The sequence below is a fragment of the Equus przewalskii genome, chromosome 6 (assembly GCF_037783145.1).
Source record: "Equus przewalskii isolate Varuska chromosome 6, EquPr2, whole genome shotgun sequence".
NCBI classification, from domain to species: domain Eukaryota; kingdom Metazoa; phylum Chordata; class Mammalia; order Perissodactyla; family Equidae; genus Equus; species Equus przewalskii.
The window spans coordinates 72690971-72714771 of record NC_091836.1 but is presented as its reverse complement, the minus strand read 5'-3'; the positions used below and the strand labels follow the sequence as shown (position 1 = coordinate 72714771).

General features: G+C 39.3%; 2 protein-coding genes and 1 long non-coding RNA gene across 3 annotated transcripts; 2 read left to right on the top strand and 1 right to left on the bottom strand.

The window, feature by feature from the left end:
- The first annotated feature begins 602 nt into the window (after positions 1-602).
- On the top strand, positions 603-23795 carry LOC103553829 (olfactory receptor 51E2). Its single transcript, XM_008524560.2, has 3 exons — positions 603-627; positions 14179-15195; positions 22622-23795. Exons 2-3 carry the CDS (start codon positions 14237-14239, stop codon positions 22668-22670), a joined length of 1008 nt encoding a protein of 335 aa, XP_008522782.2. The 5' UTR covers positions 603-627; positions 14179-14236; the 3' UTR covers positions 22671-23795.
- On the top strand, positions 6421-7400 carry LOC103553837 (olfactory receptor 51F2-like). The gene has a single exon (XM_008524569.2). It carries the CDS (start codon positions 6421-6423, stop codon positions 7363-7365), a length of 945 nt encoding a protein of 314 aa, XP_008522791.1. The 3' UTR covers positions 7366-7400.
- On the bottom strand, positions 15374-22892 carry LOC139083967 (uncharacterized). The gene is made up of 2 exons (XR_011541168.1): positions 22794-22892; positions 15374-19776 (listed from the first exon to the last, which is right to left on the bottom strand). It is a non-coding gene; the product is annotated as an uncharacterized lncRNA (long non-coding RNA).
- Positions 23796-23801: the final 6 nt, after the last annotated feature.

The window sequence follows — 23801 nt, the reverse complement described above, 5'->3', positions numbered from 1 at the left end:
AAAAAGTACAGGTAGGTTAATAAAATAGGACTGCTGTCACTAATGATACAAACTAAGGAGCTATGGGGTGGAGTGTAATTTACACCCACAAGAGGAGATGCCTTTTTGCAATCTGGTATAATATTTTATTTTTATAAATCCTCTTCAGAGTGATGTCAATGGGTATAGGGTTTATTTCTGGAGTGATGAAAATTTTTTAAAATTAGACTGTGATCATGGTTATTGCACAGCTATGTGAATTTACTAAAAACTATTGAATTGTACACTTCAAATGGGTGAATTTCACAGTATGTGAAGTATATCTCAAAACTGCTTTTACCAAAATTTTAATAGAAGAACACAAGGCCAAAAAAATTACAACAGCCTGTAAAAAACATAGCCACAATAGGTAATTGTTTAATGGAACAGATATAAAAAGGCTCTATGAGACAAAAGAAGTCTTCTGGGAGCCTCCAGACCCTGGAGACACAGTGAGTTACACCAGCACCAGGAACTGGCCTCTCAGCTCTGTGACTGTCTCCAACCAGACTTGGAATAAGTCTCCTCATAAACTTAGCCCTCCCCTGGAATCTAAAGCCTCCTCTGCCTTCTGAGTCAGTCTGAGAGGGATAGACAGACTGCTGTATGGTAAGTAAATTTGTTTTGTTTAATGAAAACACTTGACTCTAGATGAGCCAAGGTTTCTTATCCACAGGGAAGAATTTTCTCACATTGTGCAGAATTAGATTAGATAGTGGGGTGGTAGGCTGAAGTGGATGGTAGAATTTGTAGAATTATTTATTCTCAGGAAATGTGTAGAGAATAGGCACTTGGCTCTGCCTGGTGTGGATTGCATAGCCTGTTGTTTGTTGGTCAAATGGCTTAATCAGTTGTGAATCTAGACAAACCATGGTTAGTGGTTTGGTGCTTGAGAAAACCAAAGAGACTGCCAGGGGCTGAAAACTTCACTTCTAATGCTAATGATTCTTACCAAAAATGAAAAAATACCAATTTTGAACACTTACTGCTTGCCAGGTACTGTATTAGGCACAGTGCATATGCCACCTTATAGATGAGGAAACTGGATCAAAGAAAGCTTACATTACTTATAGGCAAAACAGCGTTTTTTGAGAGCATGAGCATTGGAATTAAAAAGAATTGGGTTTAGAATCCCAGGTCTGACATGCACTAGTGTGTGATCCTGAATATGTTTGATAACCTCTCTCATACTCAGTTTCTTTAACAAAAAAGTGAATTTAAAGTGCATTTAGTAATACTTCCCACATGGTGTTATATTAAGAATTAAAAATAGAATGTTTATAAAGTGTTCAACATAGTAACATTCAAGGACCAAGTTCCAATAGATGGCAGTTATTGCTATGAGTAATATTTTTTCATTATTATCGCTGTACAGGTTTTCAAAACTAGTTAGTGTTTGAGCAAGGATCTGAACCCAAATCAGTCACACACTTTAGCCATGCTGTTGGCAATGGGTTGGACAGTATTAACGGTGCCATATGGTCTATTTTGGCTGCTAAAGACATAGCCACAAGCTACAGCTTATGATATACAATGAAGAGGAGCCTCACTGTGAACTAAGTGGACAGGAATATTGTTGAGAGACTATAGCTTATTTCTCACAAGGGAAAATGAAGGTTGTATATGGATTGGAGAGGATGGACTGAACAGATTCAAGGCTGATGGCAGTATAAAACAGTAGCTTGGGGGAATTTTAGTGCCTCTCCCTAGTGATATTTGTTAGCCCTCCTTTATTCTTTGATATGAAGAGCTATGTTTTTTCAATTAAAGAAAATGAGATGAAATACAGTTTCAAGTACCCACTACCAACCAGACTGCTATTAATTAGCCTTCATATATAGACCTCCTGAGGCTCCAGATTTTGACACTTCAGATGTAGAATCAATGTAAATTAAAGAGTATTTGTATATAGAAGATGAGAGAAGGAGACGAGCGTGTGAATATGTGTGTGCGTGGTGGAGGTCATTCTAATTAGATGATTTGCTAGACTTTGATGTCATTTACTGATAAATGAAGCACAGCAGAGAGAGCCAGTTTCAGAATAGGGGAAGGGATGAGTTCTGTTTCGCTTATATTGAGATTGAGGTGTCTGAGAGACTATGGGTGGAGATGTCCTTCAGAGTACATAAAATAGTTTGTCACCTTTTATTCACTGACACTAAGCAGAGAACTTTGATTTCTTCTCCAAACTACTGCCAGTTATTTTTCTAAATTGCCAGTTTGATCTCCTCACTCCAGTTCCATGATTCATTACTGCCTTCAAGTTTAAGTCAGAAACCTTATCACAGCTTTAGAGATTCTGTCAAGGTTTGAAATATATAACTCAGGAGAGGCCATAATTAGATTTCAGATTTGTGAGTTGTCTGGACATAAGTGCTATTTAAAGTCATGGGAATAACGAAGACATCCCAAAGAGAGGACATGGAGCACAAGAAAATAAGGGGTGCTTCTTGGAAGAAAAACACACTCCTAAAGAACATCACAATTAGGAGACAGAGAACAAAGGCACTGTTTGATAAACAGGGGGAACAAACCCCACAGAATAACTATCGTTGGAGCTAGTGAGACTAAGTTTCAAAGAGGAGGAGGTCAACATTACACAAATGTGAGATGAGGGAGAGGAAAATAACTGAAGGTAAACTGGACTTAGTATTTAGAAAGTCATTGGTGACAACAGTTGGAGAATTTTCTGAGTCGTTAGAGAAAGAATCCAGATTGTTACTGAAGGTAAAGGAATAGTAAATAAAAGCAGACTGTTCTTCAAAGAACACTTTTTTGTTATTATAAAAGATATGGAGATATGAGAGGAAAACAAGGTTTATGTCTCATTTCCTTCACTAACTAAGCACAGTGGCCAATTATGACAAATGTTCAATATATCTTGGCTGAATGTGTTGAAAATATCCATATAAAAGTGTGGGAAGATTTCATAAATGGGTTGGGGTAAAACTTGGGTATTGTAGAATGCAGAAAGGGAGCCAATGGCATTAAATAAGATACTAAAGAAGAAAAGAATTCTGTTGAAGTTAAATTAGAAGAGATGGAGAATAATTTGTTTACTTATTCATAAAAATATTTGGAAATGCCTGGCTCTTGATGCTCTGTAACTAAAATCTAAGTTTCTTATGGTTTCCATGGAATTCAAGACTTTTATGTCCTGGCTCGCACTGATTTCCCTAGCTTCACATTTAAGGCTCCAATATGTCAATTTTCTTGTAGTTGTCCAACAAACTGTCTTGTGTTATCTATTTCATTCAGCCTCAACTCATGTTATCTATGTCAAGAATAATCCTTTCATGCTTTTCATCCTTGAGAACTCGCATCCACCCAACAAAACTTCATGCAGTCATAATTAATCTACTCTGTTAAGATTTCTTGGAACTAATCCCTCTTGACATGCACACAGACATATTCATCTATACACACACTCAGAATCTGTCACTGTACACTATTTATGTCTTATCTCTGAGAAACATATCATCCACTCCACAACTAGCAATATTTCTTTGTCTCTGACTCCTCTGGTAGGTGCTGTGCCTAATACAGTGCCTGGCATGTAGTAGGTATTCAAAATTGGTAATGTTTCATTTTTCATTTTCATAAGAATGACTAAGCTCTTGTTAAAGATAAGGTATTCAGGCTTATAAAGAGGACATTTTCAGCTCCTGACAACCTCTCTGGTTTTCTCAGGCACCAAACCAAGTTATTTTACTTGCTTCATATTCTTGGTGCTAATGCAATACACAGTGAGCTCCAAGTATGTTTGATATTGAAATGAACTAAGTGTTTATGATGGATGGTAAAGAGCTTAGGTGGAATAATAGCTATGAAAGGATTAAGGAATTCTCTGTGTCTGAGCCCAGCATGGATGAGAAGAGGGTTCAGGAAGATATAGTTGTAGAGTGATGGAAAGGAAGGAATTGGAGGGAGTTCCATCCTGCCAGGCTCAGCACAGATCAGTTCAACCTATACTGCATGTTTTTCTTCTGGTGTCTCAGCAAGAAAAGGAAGGAAAAAAAAAAACTTACAATAAGAATGAAAATGAGCAATGGATAAATCATTTGAATTAATGTAAGGGGAGATATGAAGAAGTCAGGATGAAAGAGAAACTGTTCATATAGCAATTTATTTTTTAAAAAAAAGCACACATAAAATTTCCTAGACTCAAAGGCAAAAATTACAACTCAGTCATTGCATCATGATAATCATTGTGAAAATCATGATAGCCAGAATTAATCAACCTATATGGAGGCCATATGAACTCCCATAACAATTTGTATCACTTGTCATTGTACCCTAGATATTGAAGTTATTTATACTACTTTTCTTTCTCCCTCACTTGATTGTAAACTCTTTAGAGGGGTTTGTCTGTGCTATGACTTAGCTTCTAACACAGCACTTTACACAAAGTAGATACTCAGTAAATGTCTCTGAGAGTGTAAGACAGGAGCAAAGGAAGAGATATTACAAGTTCATTCTGGCTCAACGCTTTCACATATGCTGTCTTAAAAGCCTTGGCATACTTCATCTTGACTCACACAAAACGTAGAAATCTTTCAAGCACTGCCTTTCCTAGGAAACCTCTCCAAATACCTCAAACCTTTTGTACATAGAATTGAAGTGTTCCCCTCTTTCATAATTACACTGCCTCCCCCAGTAACCCCAGGATTCTGTTAACTTAAAAAACTGAGTCCCAAATTAATCGTAAATAACCGGTCATTTACAGGTCTAAGACTTGATGTAAAATAAGAGATTCACCTACAATTTTAAATTATCGTATCATTCATTTAATAAATACATTTTTAGCTTGTCCTTCTGATGAATATGTATTTTTTTAAACTAAGTATAGTACTAAAAATGTTTTTCAGAAATCAACCTATGTATGAAAAGTGTTAATAGAACTTGTTAACCTTTCATAATTTCACAATTAATTGTGACACACATGCCAGTCTTGCAAGACTGTATCCACTTCATTTCTGTATTACAACATCGGTTGAATTCATGATACTCAATAAACAGTCATTGGAAGCAGTGTCCAAAGAAATATGTTCCCTTCCTTAATGAATGTTCCATTTCTGTTAGCTCTTACATCCATTATGCGTTTGATAATCCCTTTCTGAGAGTAATTTCATTGGTTTTCCAAGGACATTCTCATTACTCTAAACTTGAGAGTCTAAAGTTATAGTGTGCTTATTTGGTGAATTCACATGACTTAACACTTCTTTTTTCTCTGATTTTCCATTAAATTCAATTAAAAATTTCCCAATTTTTAAAACTAAGAGAATTATCTAGGAATTCTTGAGGTGGCACTTTATCTGAGTGAACTTGTACAGTCTAAATAAACAGGCTCCCCTGAGAAACAGTAACCTTAAAATTGGCTGCTTCTCATTGATCCAGCCATCTCTAGACACAGCTCTAATCTTTCTTTTTTCCCAGACTCCCCCTTTCGACACATACAAACACATCTGCCTAGTCTGTAATTCTCTACTCAATGAAAAAAAAATAAGATGTTAGCAATAAATTTATATATTTCCCTCCAAAGCAAAACAGTAACATTCTATTAGGTATCTCCGGAGAAGTGTGTCTTAACAAAAAGGAGAGTGGAGGAAATCTGTTCTGCAGAACAACTAGTCTTCAGGCATATTGAATAAAGAAACACAATTGAACATGGCAGCACGTTATACCAAGTTGAGGCAGAGCCCTGTAGGTGATAGGTCTGTGTTCCAACTTTCCGTCTCTCCCAAATGCAATGCCTGATATTGCATTGCAAGTGTCATTTTAAAGGTTAGACACTGTAGGCAAACGCATGTGATTGCACTAGTACCTAAGCCATTTATTATTACTTCATATGTGTTATTTTGGATTATAAGTATCCCTTTCCCCTTACTTTCTGGCTTCCCAAAATGTCTGTAAACTTCTCTGATTTCTATACTTATGGCCAATGTAATGCTGCTCCATAGCCCCAATCTATTTTTCTCCAATGCCTACTATACAGAAAAACTAGACTGCTACCTCCATATCACAATTTAAACATTCCAAAGAGAATGGACTATGATCGGCGTAAGGTGTCTTTTCTTAGTCCACTCATCTCTGGCTTAGAGGAGTGGGAGGAAAGATCACATAGTATAAACACAGCTGCCAGCAAAGGGCCCCAGGGAAGATAAACCGTGGGCTGAGGGAAATACAAGGAAAAAAAAAAGTATCTACTACAGCAACTGAAATCTGACAACGCTTTTATCAATTTAAATAAGCCATTCATATTTACGTAATATATAGATATTCTTCTTTGGCTAGCTTTTGGTGGAATAAAATTATCTGTAATTGGATTAATAAAAAATATATATATAGGGTTTATTTGTTGTTCCAGAGTTTCATCTTGGCGTTCTGTATTTTCAATCCGGCATGTCCAACTTCCAGAATACCACACCCTCTTCCATCATTTTTCTGCTGACTGGTGTTCCTGGACTGGAAGTCTTTCATATCTGGATCTCCATTCCCTTCTGCTGTCTCTACGTAACTGCCCTCTCAGGAAACAGCCTGATTCTCTTTGCCATTGTCACTCAGCCCAGCCTCCACGAACCCGTGTATTATTTCCTCTCCATGCTGTCTACCACTGACCTTGGCCTGTCCATATCCACTCTGGTCACCGTGTTGGGTATACTCTGGTTCAACGCCAGGGAGATCGGCTTTAACGCCTGCTTGTCACAGATGTTCTTTATTAAACTCTTCACTGTCATGGAATCTTCAGTGCTATTGGCCATGGCTTTTGATCGTTTTGTGGCAATCTCTAATCCCCTCAGGTATGCCACCATTTTAACTGACTCCAGAATAGCTCAAATTGGAGTGGCAATTGTTATTAGGGGGACACTAATGCTGACACCAATGGTAGCACTTCTTAAAAGACTGTCTTTCTGCCACAGCCACATACTCCACCACTCCTACTGCTTCCACCCTGATGTGATGAAACTCTCATGCACAGACACCAGGATCAACAACGCAGTTGGTTTGAATGCCATGATCTCTACTGTTGGTGTGGACTCAATCCTCATCCTCCTTTCTTATGTTTTGATCATTAAGACTGTTCTCAGCATTGCATCCCCAGAAGAGAAGAAGAAAGCCTTCAGCACATGTATCTCCCATATTGGGGCTGTTGCTATTTTTTATATTCCATTGATCAGTCTGTCCTTTGTTCACAGATTTGAGAAACAGGCCCCAGCCTATGTACATACTATGATTGCTAACACCTATCTGCTGATCCCTCCTGTAATGAACCCCATCATCTACAGTGTGAAGACAAAACAGATACGTAGAGCTGTGATAAAAATTCTCCGTTCCCAAAACACATAGAATCATAGAATTCTAGGCTATGAATCTAGAATCTATGTCAGGTCATTGTTATCAATTAAAAAACAAAGCTGAGTATGCAAAATTTAAAACTAAAGCTGGAATATATTTAGAATATCAGCTAAACTGATCCCTTTATTTTACAAAAGAGGAGACAAAGTTGTAAAAATGGGTACAAGGAACAGCCTAAAACTCTAAGGCTAGAATTTCTCTTCCCCATCACTGTTGGTTCTAAACTGTTGTTTATCCTGCCAAGAGCCTTTCTCTGCTTACTTCACAGCAGTTAGAAAGACACATTATGAAAAAGTCACTCCTTCAAGAAAAATAAGTAGCATTTTCTAACTGTAACAATAATTTTAACTAGCATTTATTATTTCCTTTAACCAGTCGTTCTAAACATTTTATATAGATATTAACAGATTTTATATCCATAATAACATTGTAAGGTAGTTACTCCTATTATCAATGAAAAAATTGAAACACAAAAATGTTAAGTACGTTGCTTAAACAGCTAGTAAGTGACAGAGCCATTTTCACATCCATGCAAACTGACTCCAGGGTTCTCCCCATTCTTAACTTTAATGCTATACTGTTGCATATAATATTTATATATATATATACACACACACACATTTGGTGCATATACGTATTTATCAGTCCATGTGACATGAAGAAGTCAAACAAACAAAAAACACAACTCTGTCCTCTAGAAATTCTCAGCCAAATTACATTGGAAAAGCCCAAAACAAAATTTTCAACCCTAACAAATGTATTTCTACCTGATGTTCTTTCCCAACTAAGTATATTCCAGAATTTTTCTCTACCCTCCATCAACTTTCTACCCAAGCGAAAACTGAAAATAGACTATGGATTGCAAGTGAATTACAATTTGTGTCATTTAATTAGAAATTTTAAATTTGTGACAAATATTTCATGTAATGGCTTAATCTAGCAAGTTAATTATTTTTTCCAACCTGGGTATATCTACTAATTCTCAGATTTTTAAAGCACATATTTCAATGACACATTGATATTACTCAGTAAAGGTGGGCCCTAAAACTGGTATCAGATCCATCAAGAAAGAAGAAGCAGTCATTCTTATCTATAGGACATTTATTTAGTGATTACAATACTGGCTATTTAAAAATAAGGATGACGTCAAAACCCTCAACATGTTTGACAATAATGTTTTCAGTCTCGATTATTGTTAGTCTTCATCTCCCTGATCTTTGTATGTTAGAATGTCCCAGGACTTTGCAGACTTGTTTTTTACTTTTATATTCCCATTTTTGTCATTTCATCTAGCATCATGGCTTTAAATACCACCTATATGCTGACAAATACCAAATTAATACTTATAGTCCAGACTCATATCCAACTGCCTATGTATCAGTATCTCCAGTTGAATGGCTAACAATCACCTTAGATTCATCAAGCCAAAAACATATCCTAATATTTGCACCAAGGAAAACACGTGCTCAACCAGTCTTCCATGACTCAGAAACTCTGCCTTTCCAAATCTGAGATAGAACCTGACTGTCTCTCCTATTCTACATCCAATCTACCAGCAAATGCTGATGACTCTTCCAGATATTTATATCTGGATCCAACTACTTTCCACCACCTCTACTGCCACCACCATGATTCAAGCCATCAACATCTTAGACTTTAAATATAATAGTCTCCTCGTGGATCTTCTTTCATTCACTTTTGCTTGACAGTCTATTTGCCCACAGTAGTTAGAGTGATTATTTTAATACACAAGACAGATCATGTCACTCCCTCTATTCAGTGTGTTCTAGTGGCTTCTTGTCTTACCCACGGAAAATTTATAGTCATAATACCTTATAAGGATCTACATGATAACTCCCCTCCATCATTTCAACTTCACCTCCTACTATTCACTCTACCGTATCCACACCAGTCTCTAAATATTTCCCTAAACTCACTGAGCTTACTCCAACATCACACATTGCACTTGCTGTTCTCCCTACTTCGAATGGTATTCCCCCAGATACCCACATTATTTACTGCCTCACTTCGTACAGGTCTCTGCTTAAGTCTCATCTTATTACAAGGCCCTTGACATTGCTAAAAAAAAAATAGAAACAACATCTCTCCCTCAATTTCTGTCTATATTCACACTCTTCCTTACCTACCTTGATTTTAATTTCTAGCACTTTCACCACCCCCCCATGTACAGCATATCTTTTATTTCTTTTCTAGTTTCCCCCATTACAAGAAAAAGGACTCCCCCACTTGAGAAAAAGGACTGTTTCATTTTTGGTTCCCAGACCCTAAAACAAGGTCTGCCACATAGTAAAAGATAATAAAATTTCAGAATGACCTGGTTCTATTTACCCCTCAGGCCTCCTTGCTTCCACTCTATACAATGCTTCAGGCGTAACAAACGACTTGCGTTTCCTAACCCCGGTGGCTGTATCTCACTTTCAAGCCTTTGACAAGCTGTTACCTCCACCTACAGCACCCTCCTCACCCTCTCCCTTTGCCTGACTTAGAAGTGACTTTCCTTCAGAGAACTTTTCCTGACTTCTCAAGTCTGTCTGGGGTCCTTTCCAGGTGCTACTGCAGCACCTTGTGCTTCTTTCTCATGACATCCCTTTTCAGACTCTACTGCAACTGTTCCCACAACAGACTGTGCCCAGTTCACAAGATTAGAGACTGCTTTTTACTCATTGTTGGAAACAAGTGAAAAAGTTCAGATGATGTGGACCTACAGACTGGACGTTTGTTTGTTTCCGCACACTATATAAGACGGGGTATGGGGGAAGGGAGGAGAGAAAAAGAGCGACTTGAGTTAGAGAAGAAGGTTGGGGTACTTAGACCACTAAAAATGTGAAAGAGAAGAAGGAACTTTCATCTCAAGAACCAAACAGCCAGGAAGTTCACACTACTTCTACAGATGTTCCTCCCCCACCATTCCTCCCACACACTAACGTGAGTATAACCCTTCTGTCCAACAATCCTGGAAAGTTGTAAGATTCCATCCTAGAAGTGTGTTATTTGGACACTTTGGGAATGGGAGGTTTGCCGAGTAAATGTCATCTCCGATGAAGGTGAACAAGCTCACAATGAATTTGAGACTTTCCTAAAAGCCAGAGCTTTTAGGACACATGGCCACTGTTGTAGCTACTTGAACTCAGAGTCCAAGTGTAAATCCTTAAATGTGTTGAAAGTCCTCTGAGGCCCTATAGGATCCAGTTCCCATTATCTCTCTGATTCCATCTCTCTAGCGCTCTCTCCCTTGTTCTCTCTGCTCAGACATGCTGGCCTCCTTGTTGTTCTAAACCACCAGACACACTCCTTTCTCAGGAATTTTGTAGTTTCTGTTCATTCTTCTTGGAATGGTCTTCCTCAGACATCTCCATGGATATATTTCGCACTCTCTCAGGCTTCTCTCCAAATGTCTCCATTGTGTGAGGCATTCCCTGGCAACTTCACTTAAAATTTCAACTGCCCCCTTGATATTTATCTCTTCCCTTCCTCGATTTATTTTTTCTCCTTAGGGCAACTTAACACCCTATTTAGTTTTTTCATATTAACTCCATTTATTGTCTGTTCCCTTCACTAGAATGTAGACTCTATGAGGGTGGGGATTGTTTTATTTTTGGTCTATTTTTCTTGTTATATTGTAGACTCTTGATGAATATTTGGTGAATGTGAATGAATAAGGAGTCAGAATTCCTGGTTCTCCAACCAATATTATCACTAATTAACCATGTAACCTAAGGCAAAAAAACCTTTATCTCCTCTATTCTTCACCTGTAACACAGGTGCAATAAAGAGTAGCTTCCTTACTTCAAGGTCTGTTTCATTAACTGAAAGAAAGCTGAGAAAAACAAAGCTGAAGAAGCAGACGCCCTTATTTTGAAGTATGGGACAACATTTTTGTGTACCCATATTAGTTTTTAAAAAGGCTGCAAACTCCTCGAGCCCAAGGACATGACTACATACCCACGTTGGCTGCTGTGTCTAACAAAGTGGCTAATGAGGAAAACCACTAACCAATGTAGCTAACTGGGAGATTAAGTTACTTGGAAGAGTGGAGATAGGCTGCTGAGAACCCTACATGTGTAAGAGTGGAGTGATGACAAAGGCGGTGGGCACTTTGTGATTGCCCCTCACCCCCACGGACAGAAACAGTGGGGAACTTGTGGGGGTGACACTCAAGTGGACTTGAAAATATTGTCTCCTGTCTGCCACGCCTCTGGGGCCTCAGCCTGTGCTCCCACAGCCTGTTCCCATGGGCCCCTACGCAGCATTATAAATAGATCTGTGCCTGAAAGGGCGAGCCAGCTCCAGCTGCTCTCTCAATAGGACTGCACTGTTTTCAATTGAGGGCACCCTCACCTGAGGTTGGGCAGCCCAAACTCCTGCCTTCCTAAGGGGCCTTGGACACCCCCACAAACTCCTCATGGCAGGGCAAGAGGAGGCAGTTGTGTCCCACTCACACTTTCATGGGCCGAGAAGAAATGCCCTGGAGCATTAGCTGACTATCCAGAAAGGCAAGTAAGAACGAATGCAACAGCCACGTTCAGACCCAAAGAGAAGTTGAAATTGGGTCTAGCCAGGGGTCACTTTAGGCAGAAGGCCAGACAATATGGGAGGGAGTCGTGAGGTCTTGTAGGACAGGTAACTGGGGAGACAAGACGATGGCCCAAAGTCTTAGACTATGACCAGCAAGGCAGAAAAGATGCCCTGCAGAGAGAGGAGTCAGGAGAGTACCCGACTTTGAGGCCAACAGAGTCCCTCATATCTGTCAGTGCTGCATGCAGGAGCAGAGGCAAGCGGCCTTAAGAAAGGACACTTAAATTACTCTGCTTCCCTGCTACCTCTTTATGCTGCTCTGTTCTTCACCTGCTCCCCATTTGTCTTAGACACAGAGGTCCAGTGATATGGCCTCTCTCCAAGGAAGGTTCCTTAGCATTATCTCATGCTTTTCAGCCTGATTTGTTTGGATTTATGAATCTCCCTCCCCAAGTTATCTATGACAGATACATAGATGGTTGGATGTATACAAGATATAAGCTGTCTTTTATCTCACTGAAGGATGTAATTATCTGCCTCTGAACAGGGCTTTTCATCCTCTGACATCAGCAAGTAGCCAAATCTGGGATCTGATATTTGTCAAGGAGGGCTGGTGTTATGGCTTGGCACAAGTTCTGAGGATAGAGAAGAGCAAATAGTGGTTAGAGGTGTGGATTTTGTGACCTTTGAGTCCTGGATCTGTTCTTCCTTGCTTATCTATGTTGGGGATAATCAAAGTCAAATCTTTTAGTTCCAATTTTATCAAATTATATTTTAAGACTGTTGGTCTCTAAACCCTCTCCACTGTGACCAAATGAAAGAGCATCTCTCAGTGGCAGTAAGGATCCTGGTTAGGAGTGAAGATGAATCCTGGGGAGATGGACAGGTTAACCTGAATACCGATGATGAAGACACCTGCAGAGTTTATTCCAGAGATTCGGAGGCTCTTCTTAAAGGCAAGCCCTTGGCTCTTTAGAGACAATTAGCTCTAAAGACCAGGACACCCAGAGAGCCTGGTATGGAAAGTGTTTGATCAGGTCAGAGCTCAGGTGTTTGGACGGGGGAGGGTTGGGGCAGAACAACACTGGGGTTTCAAAAAGGAAATGTCTCCCATAATATGAATGACGTTGGCAAAGGTTCCAGGAAAGACAAAGATCTAGGAATATCACGACTCAACCCAAGTTCTCCTTGGGACAATGAGAGTGACCTTGGAGGCAGCTTTCAGGTGTGCAGGAGCCCATCAGCCAGGGGCAGAGAGAAGAGTCTTCACAGGGACCAGGACAGGCAGCTAGGATCTGTTGGAGGCCACACGCCATGCCAGCACCTTCCTCTCCAGAGAATTCATTGGAGGGAGTTACTGCCTTTCATTTGATGACTCCAGAGGAGTTTCCTTTTATTCCTTAAGATATCGACTTTTGCCTTTATTTCTTGGCGTATTTTTTTCTTTTCATTTTTTAAAAAATTAATGTTGTGTTTCTTTTCTCTCTCGCTGACCTTAGACCTGGAGACCTGGACTTGGAATCCTGAAAATTTGCAAAAAAAAAGACCTCCCTATCCTCACTGGCTTGGTATATCCTTTATTCCCTTCTCTGTTTAATTGCCACTCTTGTTTCAAGATTGAACAGAAGGCTCATCTTTTTCAGGCAGGTTCTTCTGATTGTACTTCTCCCCCTCCCAAGTGTTAAATGCACACCTTATGCTAACACTTATCCCAAAATTCTAATGATTTGGTTACTTGTCTATCTTCCACCCAAGGCAGGGTGTCTAAAGGGCAAAAGATATATCTTTCATCTCTGTATCATCTAGAAAATAGCCTTGTATATGGTAGGTCATATGAGTAAATGCTTATGGAATGAAAGAATAAATTGAAGAAAAGGAGAGGGGAAGTGAGGAAGGAGGATGCAGCCCTATCGGGAAAGGGTTCCCAATATCTCTTAACACCTCTCTGAGAAAAGGACCACCCAGTGTCCAGACGATAAAGGTATGGGCCCGGAGAAGAAGTCTGAGGGAACTTGGGAAGGATACACTTTGGGATAAGCATTGTTCTCCCCAGTCTTCTTTAAAAAATTTAAATAGATCTTGAGAGTAGTAATTGATAAATGGATTTGAGCTGTCAGTTTTCCCTTTGGAAGAGGGCTTCAGAGCTTATAAGAGAGCCTAAATGGCTTTAGAGAGTGGGAAGAGAGAGCCGGGGAGGGAGAGCTTAGATGCATTCAGTTCCCAGGTTTCCAGGGCTGGCCTCTCTGATTGTGCTCCGTGTCCTAGCAGGGTAACAGGCTGCCAGTGTGACCTCACCCTCTCCAGCGCTCCCTTCTCAGTGCCAGCTATGAATTCCTGCAACTTCACACACTCTACCTTTGTGCTTATTGGTATCCCAGGACTAGAAGAAGCCCATTTCTGGATTGGCTTTCCCCTGCTTTCAATGTATGCTGTGGCAGTATTTGGAAACTGCATCGTGGTCTTCATTGTAAGAACAGAGCGCAGCCTGCACGCTCCCATGTACCTCTTTCTCTGCATGCTGGCAGCCATTGACCTGGCCTTGTCTACATCCACCATGCCTAAGATCCTCGCTCTCTTCTGGTTTGACTCCCGGGAGATTACCTTTGATGCCTGCATTGCCCAGATGTTCTTTATTCATGCTCTCTCAGCCACTGAGTCCACCATCCTACTGGCCATGGCCTTTGACCGTTATATAGCCATCTGCCATCCATTGCGCCATGCTGCAGTGCTCAACAATACAGTAACAGTGCAGATTGGTATGGTGGCTGTGGTCCGTGGATCCCTCTTCTTTATCCCACTGCCTCTGCTCATCAAGCGGCTGGTCTTCTGCCACTCCAATGTGCTCTCACACTCCTATTGTGTGCACCAGGATGTGATGAAGTTGGCCTATGCAGACACGTTGCCCAATGTGGTCTATGGTCTTACTGCCATTCTGCTGGTCATGGGTGTGGATGTCCTGTTCATCTCCTTGTCCTATTTTCTGATAATACGAACAGTTCTACAATTGCCTTCCAAGTCAGAGCGGGCCAAGGCCTTTGGAACCTGTGTGTCACACATCGGTGTAGTACTGGCCTTCTATGTGCCTCTCATTGGTCTCTCAGTGGTGCACCGTTTTGGAAACAGCCTTGATCCCATTGTGCATGTTCTCATGGGTGATGTCTATCTACTGCTGCCTCCTGTGATCAATCCCATCATCTATGGGGCCAAGACCAAACAGATCAGAACTCGGGTGCTAGCAATGTTCAAGATGAGCTGTGACAAGGACCTTCAGACTGTGGGAGGCAGGTAACCCTTACCTCTCCACTTTCCCTTATCTTTAATGGCTTCATATAGTGATTTCTTAATGCTAGCTTAATTCCAGTTATCTATAAGCATATCGATGCTTTCATCCGGTTTGGCCTCCAAATTCTGCCTCTGCTCAGGGTGAAATTTGAGAAGCTACATGATTCCCTTCCATAGGTTAAAATTTTACTGATAACTTTATTAAATAAAAAATTTAAATTAGAAAATCCAGCAGTGCCCCAATAAGTAATAAACAAACATAAAGAAGAGTGACAAAAAATACAAATTGGCTTTGAAATGAGAGAAAAATTATTTTGTCTAAATAGTAATCCAAGAAACATACATTAAAACAATAATTAAGCATCAGTTTTACCTATCAAGTTAGCAGTTTTTATTAATGAAAATTCACAATGAAAAAGGAGATTGTGTTGAAACGTATATGCTTAAGTGTCACAGCTGATGGTGTAATTAGGAATATGTAGCAAGAACTTCTAAAAAGTTATATGCCTTAATGCTGTAACCTCACTTTTGTAAATTTAGCCTAACAAAATATCCCTAAATGAAGAACACAGGTTTTTCATAAAATATATTAGTTACACCATTATTTAGAGTAATCACATATTAGAAATCCTAGGGTAGGATCTATAAAAGTAAGGAATAGTAAACTCAAGTATGGTCCATTCACTGAATGGAATATTATGGGGAATAATCCATATTAAAGGAATACTATGTACACCTTTAAAGACTGCTATGAAATGAAACATGCATATAATGTTAAGAAAAGCAATAAGGACACATGATTAAAACTAACTGGAAAAACAATCTATGCCTTGAAGGAAATGTGCTCAAATCATTAGTGACTTATTTTTGTTCCTAATTTCTAAATTTTTTGTTATGGAGGTCTTGTTTAGTTGACAAGTACAACTTTTAAAATGGAGAAAATGAAACTGATAATTTACATAAATCAGGGCTTGTCACAGAGCTCGCTGCTGGTTTACTACACATTATCTGGGAATTTAAGCCCTAAATAATAATGCCGATGAAGCTATGCCAAGTACTTACAATGTTTCAGGCTCTGTGATGAGTGCTCTATAGGTTTTACCTGATCTTCACAATTTTACGTGGTAGGTGCTATTTTTATCAGAAATGAAACAAGATAACTAAGTCACACTTTTGTGAGTGCTGTGCCAAGATTGCAAATTAAATTTGATAACCAAATACAGTTACTTATAGTCCATGTTATATTGCTTCTTGTTTAACATCTGCCATTTATTTCCTCAGCCTGTGTAAATCCACTGTTTTCCCTCTGCTGTGTGCCTTGTAAGATGAATGACTGCATTTGTGTTGAGAGATAACCCTGCCCTTGCTGTGGGCAACAAACCCAGATTACTCTTCTTGTTATTCAGCCACCTTTCATGTTCTACAGCCTGCTTCTTTCCAGATTAAGGGAGAATATTTTTGTCTATTTATCTCCTACATCTTCTCAATCACCTCTCCCTTTATTTTAGTGTAATCTGTATCTGTCAAACATTTTGAATGTCTGAGTTTTGACATAAGTATAAGGTATAATAAAATTTTATTTTAAATTTTGCGAAATGTTATGCTTATTACTTCTAAATGTACAGAATCCACATCTCAGATTTGGAGATGTGACAGTTTCCCTAGTTTTCTTTCCCAGCAGTGCAGGAATCTGAATGCATCTTTCTCAAGGTGAGCTATTCCCATTGTGTTGTTGAATGAGTCTGATAAGAAGCTGAAATCTGACTATCCTTGGGCCTATGTGTCCCCTCAGTAGCTTCACTGAACAAATCTTGGGTGGGGGACATGAGTGAATAAACCATGGAGGAGACTCCAACTTGTGCGCTCTTTCTTAGGAAGCGGGAACCTCAGACACTTAACCTATCTCCTGGCAAAGGGCCCTCCTGGCATATGTATCCGTGAGGGTCCAATCGTGGTTCCCTGCTGAGAGGCAGTGAAGTGGTCTCCACAGTCATGCAGCTAGTCAGTACAGATGGACCAGCGCTGAGAGAGAGCAGAATGGAAGTAAGGGGTTACTTCCCTAAAGAAACAAAAGGATGCCCATGCTCTGTAAAAGTGGAGATTCAGTTATTGGGCCTCACTCCAAACAATGAGGTCGGGGCCTCAATTTATGATGTTGAACCCCTTTATGTCTCTCTCCACAACCTCCATCCTCTTCTCTCTGCCTGACCATCACTGTACCTCAAATCATGCCCTCCTGCCTGCTTCCGTAAGCCTAACAGCATGGCCAGATTGACAATTTAATAAAGCCTGTCTTGCTCCCAGGTCCCTTACTGTATTCTACCACAGCTCAACTTATTCATATTCTATTGCTGTCTTCCCTATCTTTCTCTCTCCCCTAAGATTTTTATTTTTTAAAAGTTATCCAAAGACTTGTATACCAATATTCATAGCAGCACTATTCACAATAGCCAAAAAGGTGAAAACAACCCAAATGTTTATCAACAGATGAATGGATAAACAAAATATGGTATATACATAGAATGAAATATTATTTAGCCATAAAAAGGAATGAAATTCTGATACCTTCTAAAACATGAACGGACCCTGAGAACATTGCGCTAAGTGAAATAAGATAAGGTACCTAAAATAGGCAAATTCGTAGAGACAGAAAGAAGAATAATGGTTACCAGGGGCTAAAGGGAGGGGAGGATGAGGAGTTAGTACTCAAAGGATATAGAGTTTCAGTTTGGAATGACAAAAATGTTCTAGAAATGGATAGTGGTGAAGGTTGTACAGCATGAATGTACTTAATCCTATTGAATTGTACACTTAAAAAATTGTTAAAATGGTAAATTTTATGTTATGTATGTTTTACCACAATAAATAATCATCAAAGAAATAATGTAAAATATCTCATTATCAATTTAATATCAAGAACATGTTGAAACAATTGTATTTTGTAAAGATTGTATTTGTAAAGAAAATATATTATGAAAGTTTTTTAAAAGTAGCCCAAAGAGGATTTAATCCCCCATATCGAGAGGAGGAAAGAACCCTGGGATAGAATTTGTGAGCTCTGAGCTATAGTTCCTATTCTGCCACTAGATGGGTAATATTGACTAATTCACATAAACTCTTTGAACTACTCTGTAAAACATGATGATTAAGTTAGATAATCTCTAAATCCCATCACCATTCTAAATATTATGTGATCTGAATATTAAGAAGCCACAAAAAATTCCAAAAGGCCTGCAAGGCTGAAACCCTCCAGGAACTCCTTGGGAAGTGCTTTCTGACTCACCTAAGAAAGCCAGCCCCCTTCCCTGAGGCCACACCTGCTATTTGGCCAAACATCGTATTTATCAACTTGATCTCCTACCCTCTGATTCTGCCAATTATGGTTCATCTAAAAATCTGTTTATTAGAGATGACAACAGTATCTACCCCTCAGTGTTTTTGTGAGAATTATGTGCAATAATCCATGTACAACATTTAGCACAGTAGTTAGCACATAGTATGAACTCAATAATTGCGCATTATTTTTACCATGAAGGGTGCAAGTAATAACCCCTGCTTCACAGGGATATTGAGGGGCTAGAAATGTGGCAAGTAAGCCACACAAATTTTTTTTAAACACTCTTCTAGTCACATTAGCCTGGGAACTTAAAGTTTAAGAACTGGGCTTTTTCTCTCTCTCTCTCTCTTTCTCTCTTACGCCTGTTCTGGACTAAGGTTGGAGGATGGGCAAAAGTAAAGGAGCGTGGTGGATGGGGGAAGTGAGATTTAAATGGGATTCAGATGGGATTGAAATGACTGATCTTATGCACTATAGGAGAAAGACCAACAGAAAGGCCATAGTTTTCAATGTTGTCCCGGGAAAATGAAATTGCATTCTAGAAGGTAGCAAACTAAAGGAAGGTTATAGCCGTTATTTACTCCTTGATCACGTGGATAAGGGTCCTGAGAAAGCTTTTGCCTTCTGGTTCCCATTTATATGAAAGGGCTTCCAGAAGGAAGCCCTCTGGGTGCTGAGGAGCTGAGCTAACTCATAGAGGTGGTCCCAGGCAACCCCTGTGAGAGATGCTTCTGGATCTCAGGCAAGTGTTCACTGGAGTGAGAATATCTTTCCCAGCAAAAAAGAATCTCCAGGGACTGAGGACCATAAAAAGACTGCCCTTTTCCCAGCCATGTTTATATTGGCCTGGTCACTGAAGGGCACGAGTTTAGGTACCCAATTTCCCTTGAGAGTCAAAGAGTCTGAGGTTGCCCCGTAACTAAGACAGCACCGATCTGCCAGTAATTTCATTTAGCCCCCATCTCTGAGCAGCACAACATTTATCCCAGCCTGGATTGACAAGAATGAAGGACAGAATGTAAGTTTGTTTGTTTCTTGCCATAGAGATTTCCCCAAGCTTTTTTTATTATTGGAAGAAAAGATTTAATCTCAATACATATTTATGACCAGAGATTACCAGCATCACATATTTGAGATTCTTTCCAATGATGATCACCACGAGTTCTCCAGCTGATGCCAAAATTCATGCCTAACGTCCATTTCTTTGATATCATTCAATGGTAAACATTCAAGAATCATTGCAGACACTGTAGAAGGTAAGGGGAATACAAAAATAAACAACAATAGATATTATAGTCGGTGTCAGATATTATCCAAAAGACAAGAGACAACAAGTCTTGGCAAAGATGTGGAGAAAAGGGAACACCTGTGCACTGTTGGTAGGCATGTAAATTGGTGTAGTCACTATGCAAAACAGTGTGGAAGTTAGTCAAGAAAGTAAAAATAGAACTACCATATGATTCAGAAATCCCACTTCTGTCTGAGTATTTATCCAAAGGAAACAAAAATCATTATCTCAAGGAGATATCCGTACTCCCCTATTCATTGAAGCATCATTCACAATAACTGAGATAGGAAACAACTTAAGTGACTGTTGATGGATGAATGGCTAAAGAAAATGTGATATATACCTATTGTATATAATAAATGAAATATTTTCAGCTTTAAAAAAGAAGGACATCCTTCCATTTGCAACAAACTGGAGGGCATTATGCTAAGTGAAATATGCCAGACAGAGGAAGACAAATACTGCGTGGTATCACTTACACGTGAATCAAGGAGGAAAAAAAAGTCAAACTATAGAACCAGAGTGTAGAATGGTGGTTGCCAGAGGCTGAGGAATGGAGAAAGAGGGAGTAGTTGGTAAAAGAATACCAACTTCCAATTGAGTTTTGAAATAACTCAAGTTCTGAGGATTGAAGTATAAGATAGTGACTGTAGCTAATAACACTGTATTGTATAATTCAAATTTGCTGCTAGTAGAACCTATATGTTCTCAGCCAAAAAAAGAAAGTAAATATGCGAGGTGATGGATGTGTTAATTAATTCAATGATGGTGGGAGTCTTTTCACAACGTAAACACAGATCATCACATTGTACACTAAATATATTATAATTTTATTTTTGTTATATTGAGGTCATATTGGCTTATAACATTGTGCAAATTTCAGGTGTATATTATTATATTTCAGTTTCTATACAGACGATATCATGTTCACCACCAATAGTCTAGTTTTTATCCATCGCCATACGTATGCACCCCTCTGTCCCTTTTGCTCTTCCCCCACCCCCTTCCCCTTTGCTAACCACTAGTCTGTTCTCCTTATCCATGTGTTTGTTTATCTTCCATATATGAGTGAAATCATACAGTATTTGTCTTTCTCTGTCTGACTTATTTTGCTTAGCTTAATACCCTCAAGGTCTATCCATGTTGTTGCAAATAGTACGAGTCCATCTTTTATATGGCTGAGTAGTATTCTAGTGTGTATGTGTGTGTGTGTGTGTGTGTGTGTGTGTGTGTACCACATCTTCTTTATCCATTCATCTGCTGAAGGGTACTTGGTTTGCTTCCACCTCTTGGCTACTGTGAATAATGCTGTAACGAACATAGGGGAGCATAAATCTTTTTGAATCGTTGATTTCATGTTATTTGGATAAATATCCAGTAGGCAGATGGCTGGATCATATGGTATTTCTATTTTTGACTTTTTGATAAATCTCCATACTGTTTTCCATAGTGGCTATGCATCAGTTTGCATTTTATTTGTTAGTTATACCTCAGTACATACAAAAATTAACCCAAAATTCACCACTGACCTAAATGCAAAAAAAATTAACATAAGTATGAATCTATAAAACTTTTAGGAAAACATAGGAGAAAATCCTCAGGATCTAGGGCAAAATGTTCTTAGTCTTGACACCAAAAGCATGACTAATAAATCAATAAATTAGACTTCATTAAAATTAAAACTGCTGCTGATTCAAAGACTCAGTTAAGAGGATGAAAAGACAACCTACAAACTGAGAGAATATATTTGCAATTTCTATATCCAGCAAAGGCCTGGTATCTAGAATATATTAAAAACTCTCAAAATTCAACTGGAAAAAAAAATCTAATTAGAATTAAGCAAAAGCCGTAAAGAGACATTTCATGGAAAAAGATAAACAGATGGTAAACACATGAAAAGATGTTCAAAGTTATTAGCCAGTAGGAAACGAAAATTAAAACCACAGTGAGATATCACTACACATCTATCAGAATGGCTAATTTTTTTTTTAAAGGTGAAAACATCAAATGCTGGCATGGATGTGGGGAAACTGAATCACTCATACATTGCTGGTTGAAATGTAAAATAGTATAGCGAAGCCATTCTGGAAAATATTTTGGCAGTTTCTAAAAATACTAGACATGAAACTAACATATGGCCGAGCATTTGCACTCCTGGGCATTTATCCCAGATAAAAGAAGAGTTATGATCACCAAAAAGTTGCATACAAATGTTTATAGTAGCTTTATTTTTAGTAGCCAAAACCTGGAAACAGCACAGGTGTTCTTCAACAGGTGAGTGGTTAAACACACTGTGGTAGAGCCAGGCCCTACAATATTGCTTAGCATTTAAAAAGGAATGAACTATTGATACACAGAATAAGCTGGATAAATCTCCAGAGAATTACGCTGAGTGGGGAAACAAAAACCCACAATCCCAAAGATACTATACAGCATAATTTCATCTATATAACATCCTTGAATTGACAAAATTATAGAGATATAGAATACGTTACGGATTGCCAGGGATTAAAAAGGGTATGAGGAGAGAAAAGTGGGAGTGACTATAAAAGGCTTTGTAGTTCATGTCGCCCTCTGCAAGGAGTGGGAACTCCTGGAGGACTGCTCCTGGGGCCTCACCAGGAATGTTGTCCTGGAAGGAGTTCAAATGCAGATGGGGTCTTGAAGCTGATAGTCTTTGAAGATAATAAAACACAGTGGGGTTTTGCAGAATCTATGATCCTGTCTCCCTTTGCCCCTTATTCTTTAGTCCCTTCAAACACTTCCTCTGATTCCAAAGTAATCTCATCTTTTCCATTCCCCAGGGACCTGAGTGGAGTGATTCCTCTGTGGTCCAGGCTTGGCCTTCCCTGAAGATAGGCACTGCTGCCAAGGCATCCCCGTGCAGTGGGATAAAACCCAATCCCTCTTCCACAAAGACATCCTGCAGGATGTGGAATGGCAGAGCAACCTGGGACAATGGCCAGGGTGACTAACCTGGAGCCCCAACACACCCCCTTCTTCATTTCCCAGGTGGATGACTGCCAGCACCTCAGCCTCACATGGAGATATCAGTGGGAAGGCTCTGGAAAAAAAAATAATGCAGAAGAAGGAGAAATAATCAGTCTTGGACAATGAGAGATAGTGGCCCTATCCGTTTCTTGTAAAAGAGGGCCTGAAGGATGCTGCCTTCCTGAGGTTCAGGGAGTTTACAGCTCAGAGGCAAATTGGAATCCCAGACCACACCTCCAGGAAGGTATGTTCCTCCTAGTCTTGAGAGGGAGTAGATGAGAGGATGTGTCAATGTCCATATGGCATTCAAAGGTCATCTGAGCACTAGCTCAGTATTTCATCCATCCTTGTCCTTGTCTGGACTGGCATTTCTCCACAGACATGCCTTGTCACACTCATTTGCTGGGAGGACCCCATGGAGCCATCTGATGGTGCAGAATAAACCTGATTTCCAGGACTCTGTGAACCAAGTGGGGAAAAGAGGGCCAGACAGCCTAACCTTTCCTCAATCCCCTTGTTTTCAATATTATTCCTCTTTCATTTCTGTCTGGCATCTCTGAGTCCAGAACCTTGCTAGTAGAAATTTTCCAGAAAGTGATCTGTCTTCTATAAGATTGGAAGTTACAAGAAAGAGAATCTTACAACTACTCTTTATAAAATCATCCTGTCTTCAATCCCACTCCTCACTCTTGCCTTTATCTACTCTAACTCCTTAATCCTTTTCAAGTGAATCAGTAGCATAACCTCCTCTCCATAGGAACTCTATTTCTACCAGTTTCTTATCACTTTTCTTATTTTTAGCCATCACCCATAATATTGTTGATATGCCTTATATCCCATCCTATTCTTCTGTCACTATGATAAATTTTTTTTTAATTTTTTAGTATCATTTGAGATTTTGCAGAATGGAGATGTTTGTATGCAATTCACCATGTTTAACTAGAAAACTCTTCCCATTAAATGTTGTTAATTGCTATAGAGAAAAACTATTGA

Excerpts from the sequence above, each read along its gene's own strand:
- LOC103553837 (XM_008524569.2), top strand. The coding sequence starts at position 6,421 with ATGTCCAACTTCCAGAATACCACACCCTCTTCCATCATTTTTCTGCTG.
- LOC103553829 (XM_008524560.2), top strand. The coding sequence starts at position 14,237 with ATGAATTCCTGCAACTTCACACACTCTACCTTTGTGCTTATTGGTATC. Across the intron at positions 15,196-22,621 it reads CTTCAGACTGTGGGAGGCAG|GGACCTGAGTGGAGTGATTC; the intron begins GTAACCCTTACC and ends TCCATTCCCCAG.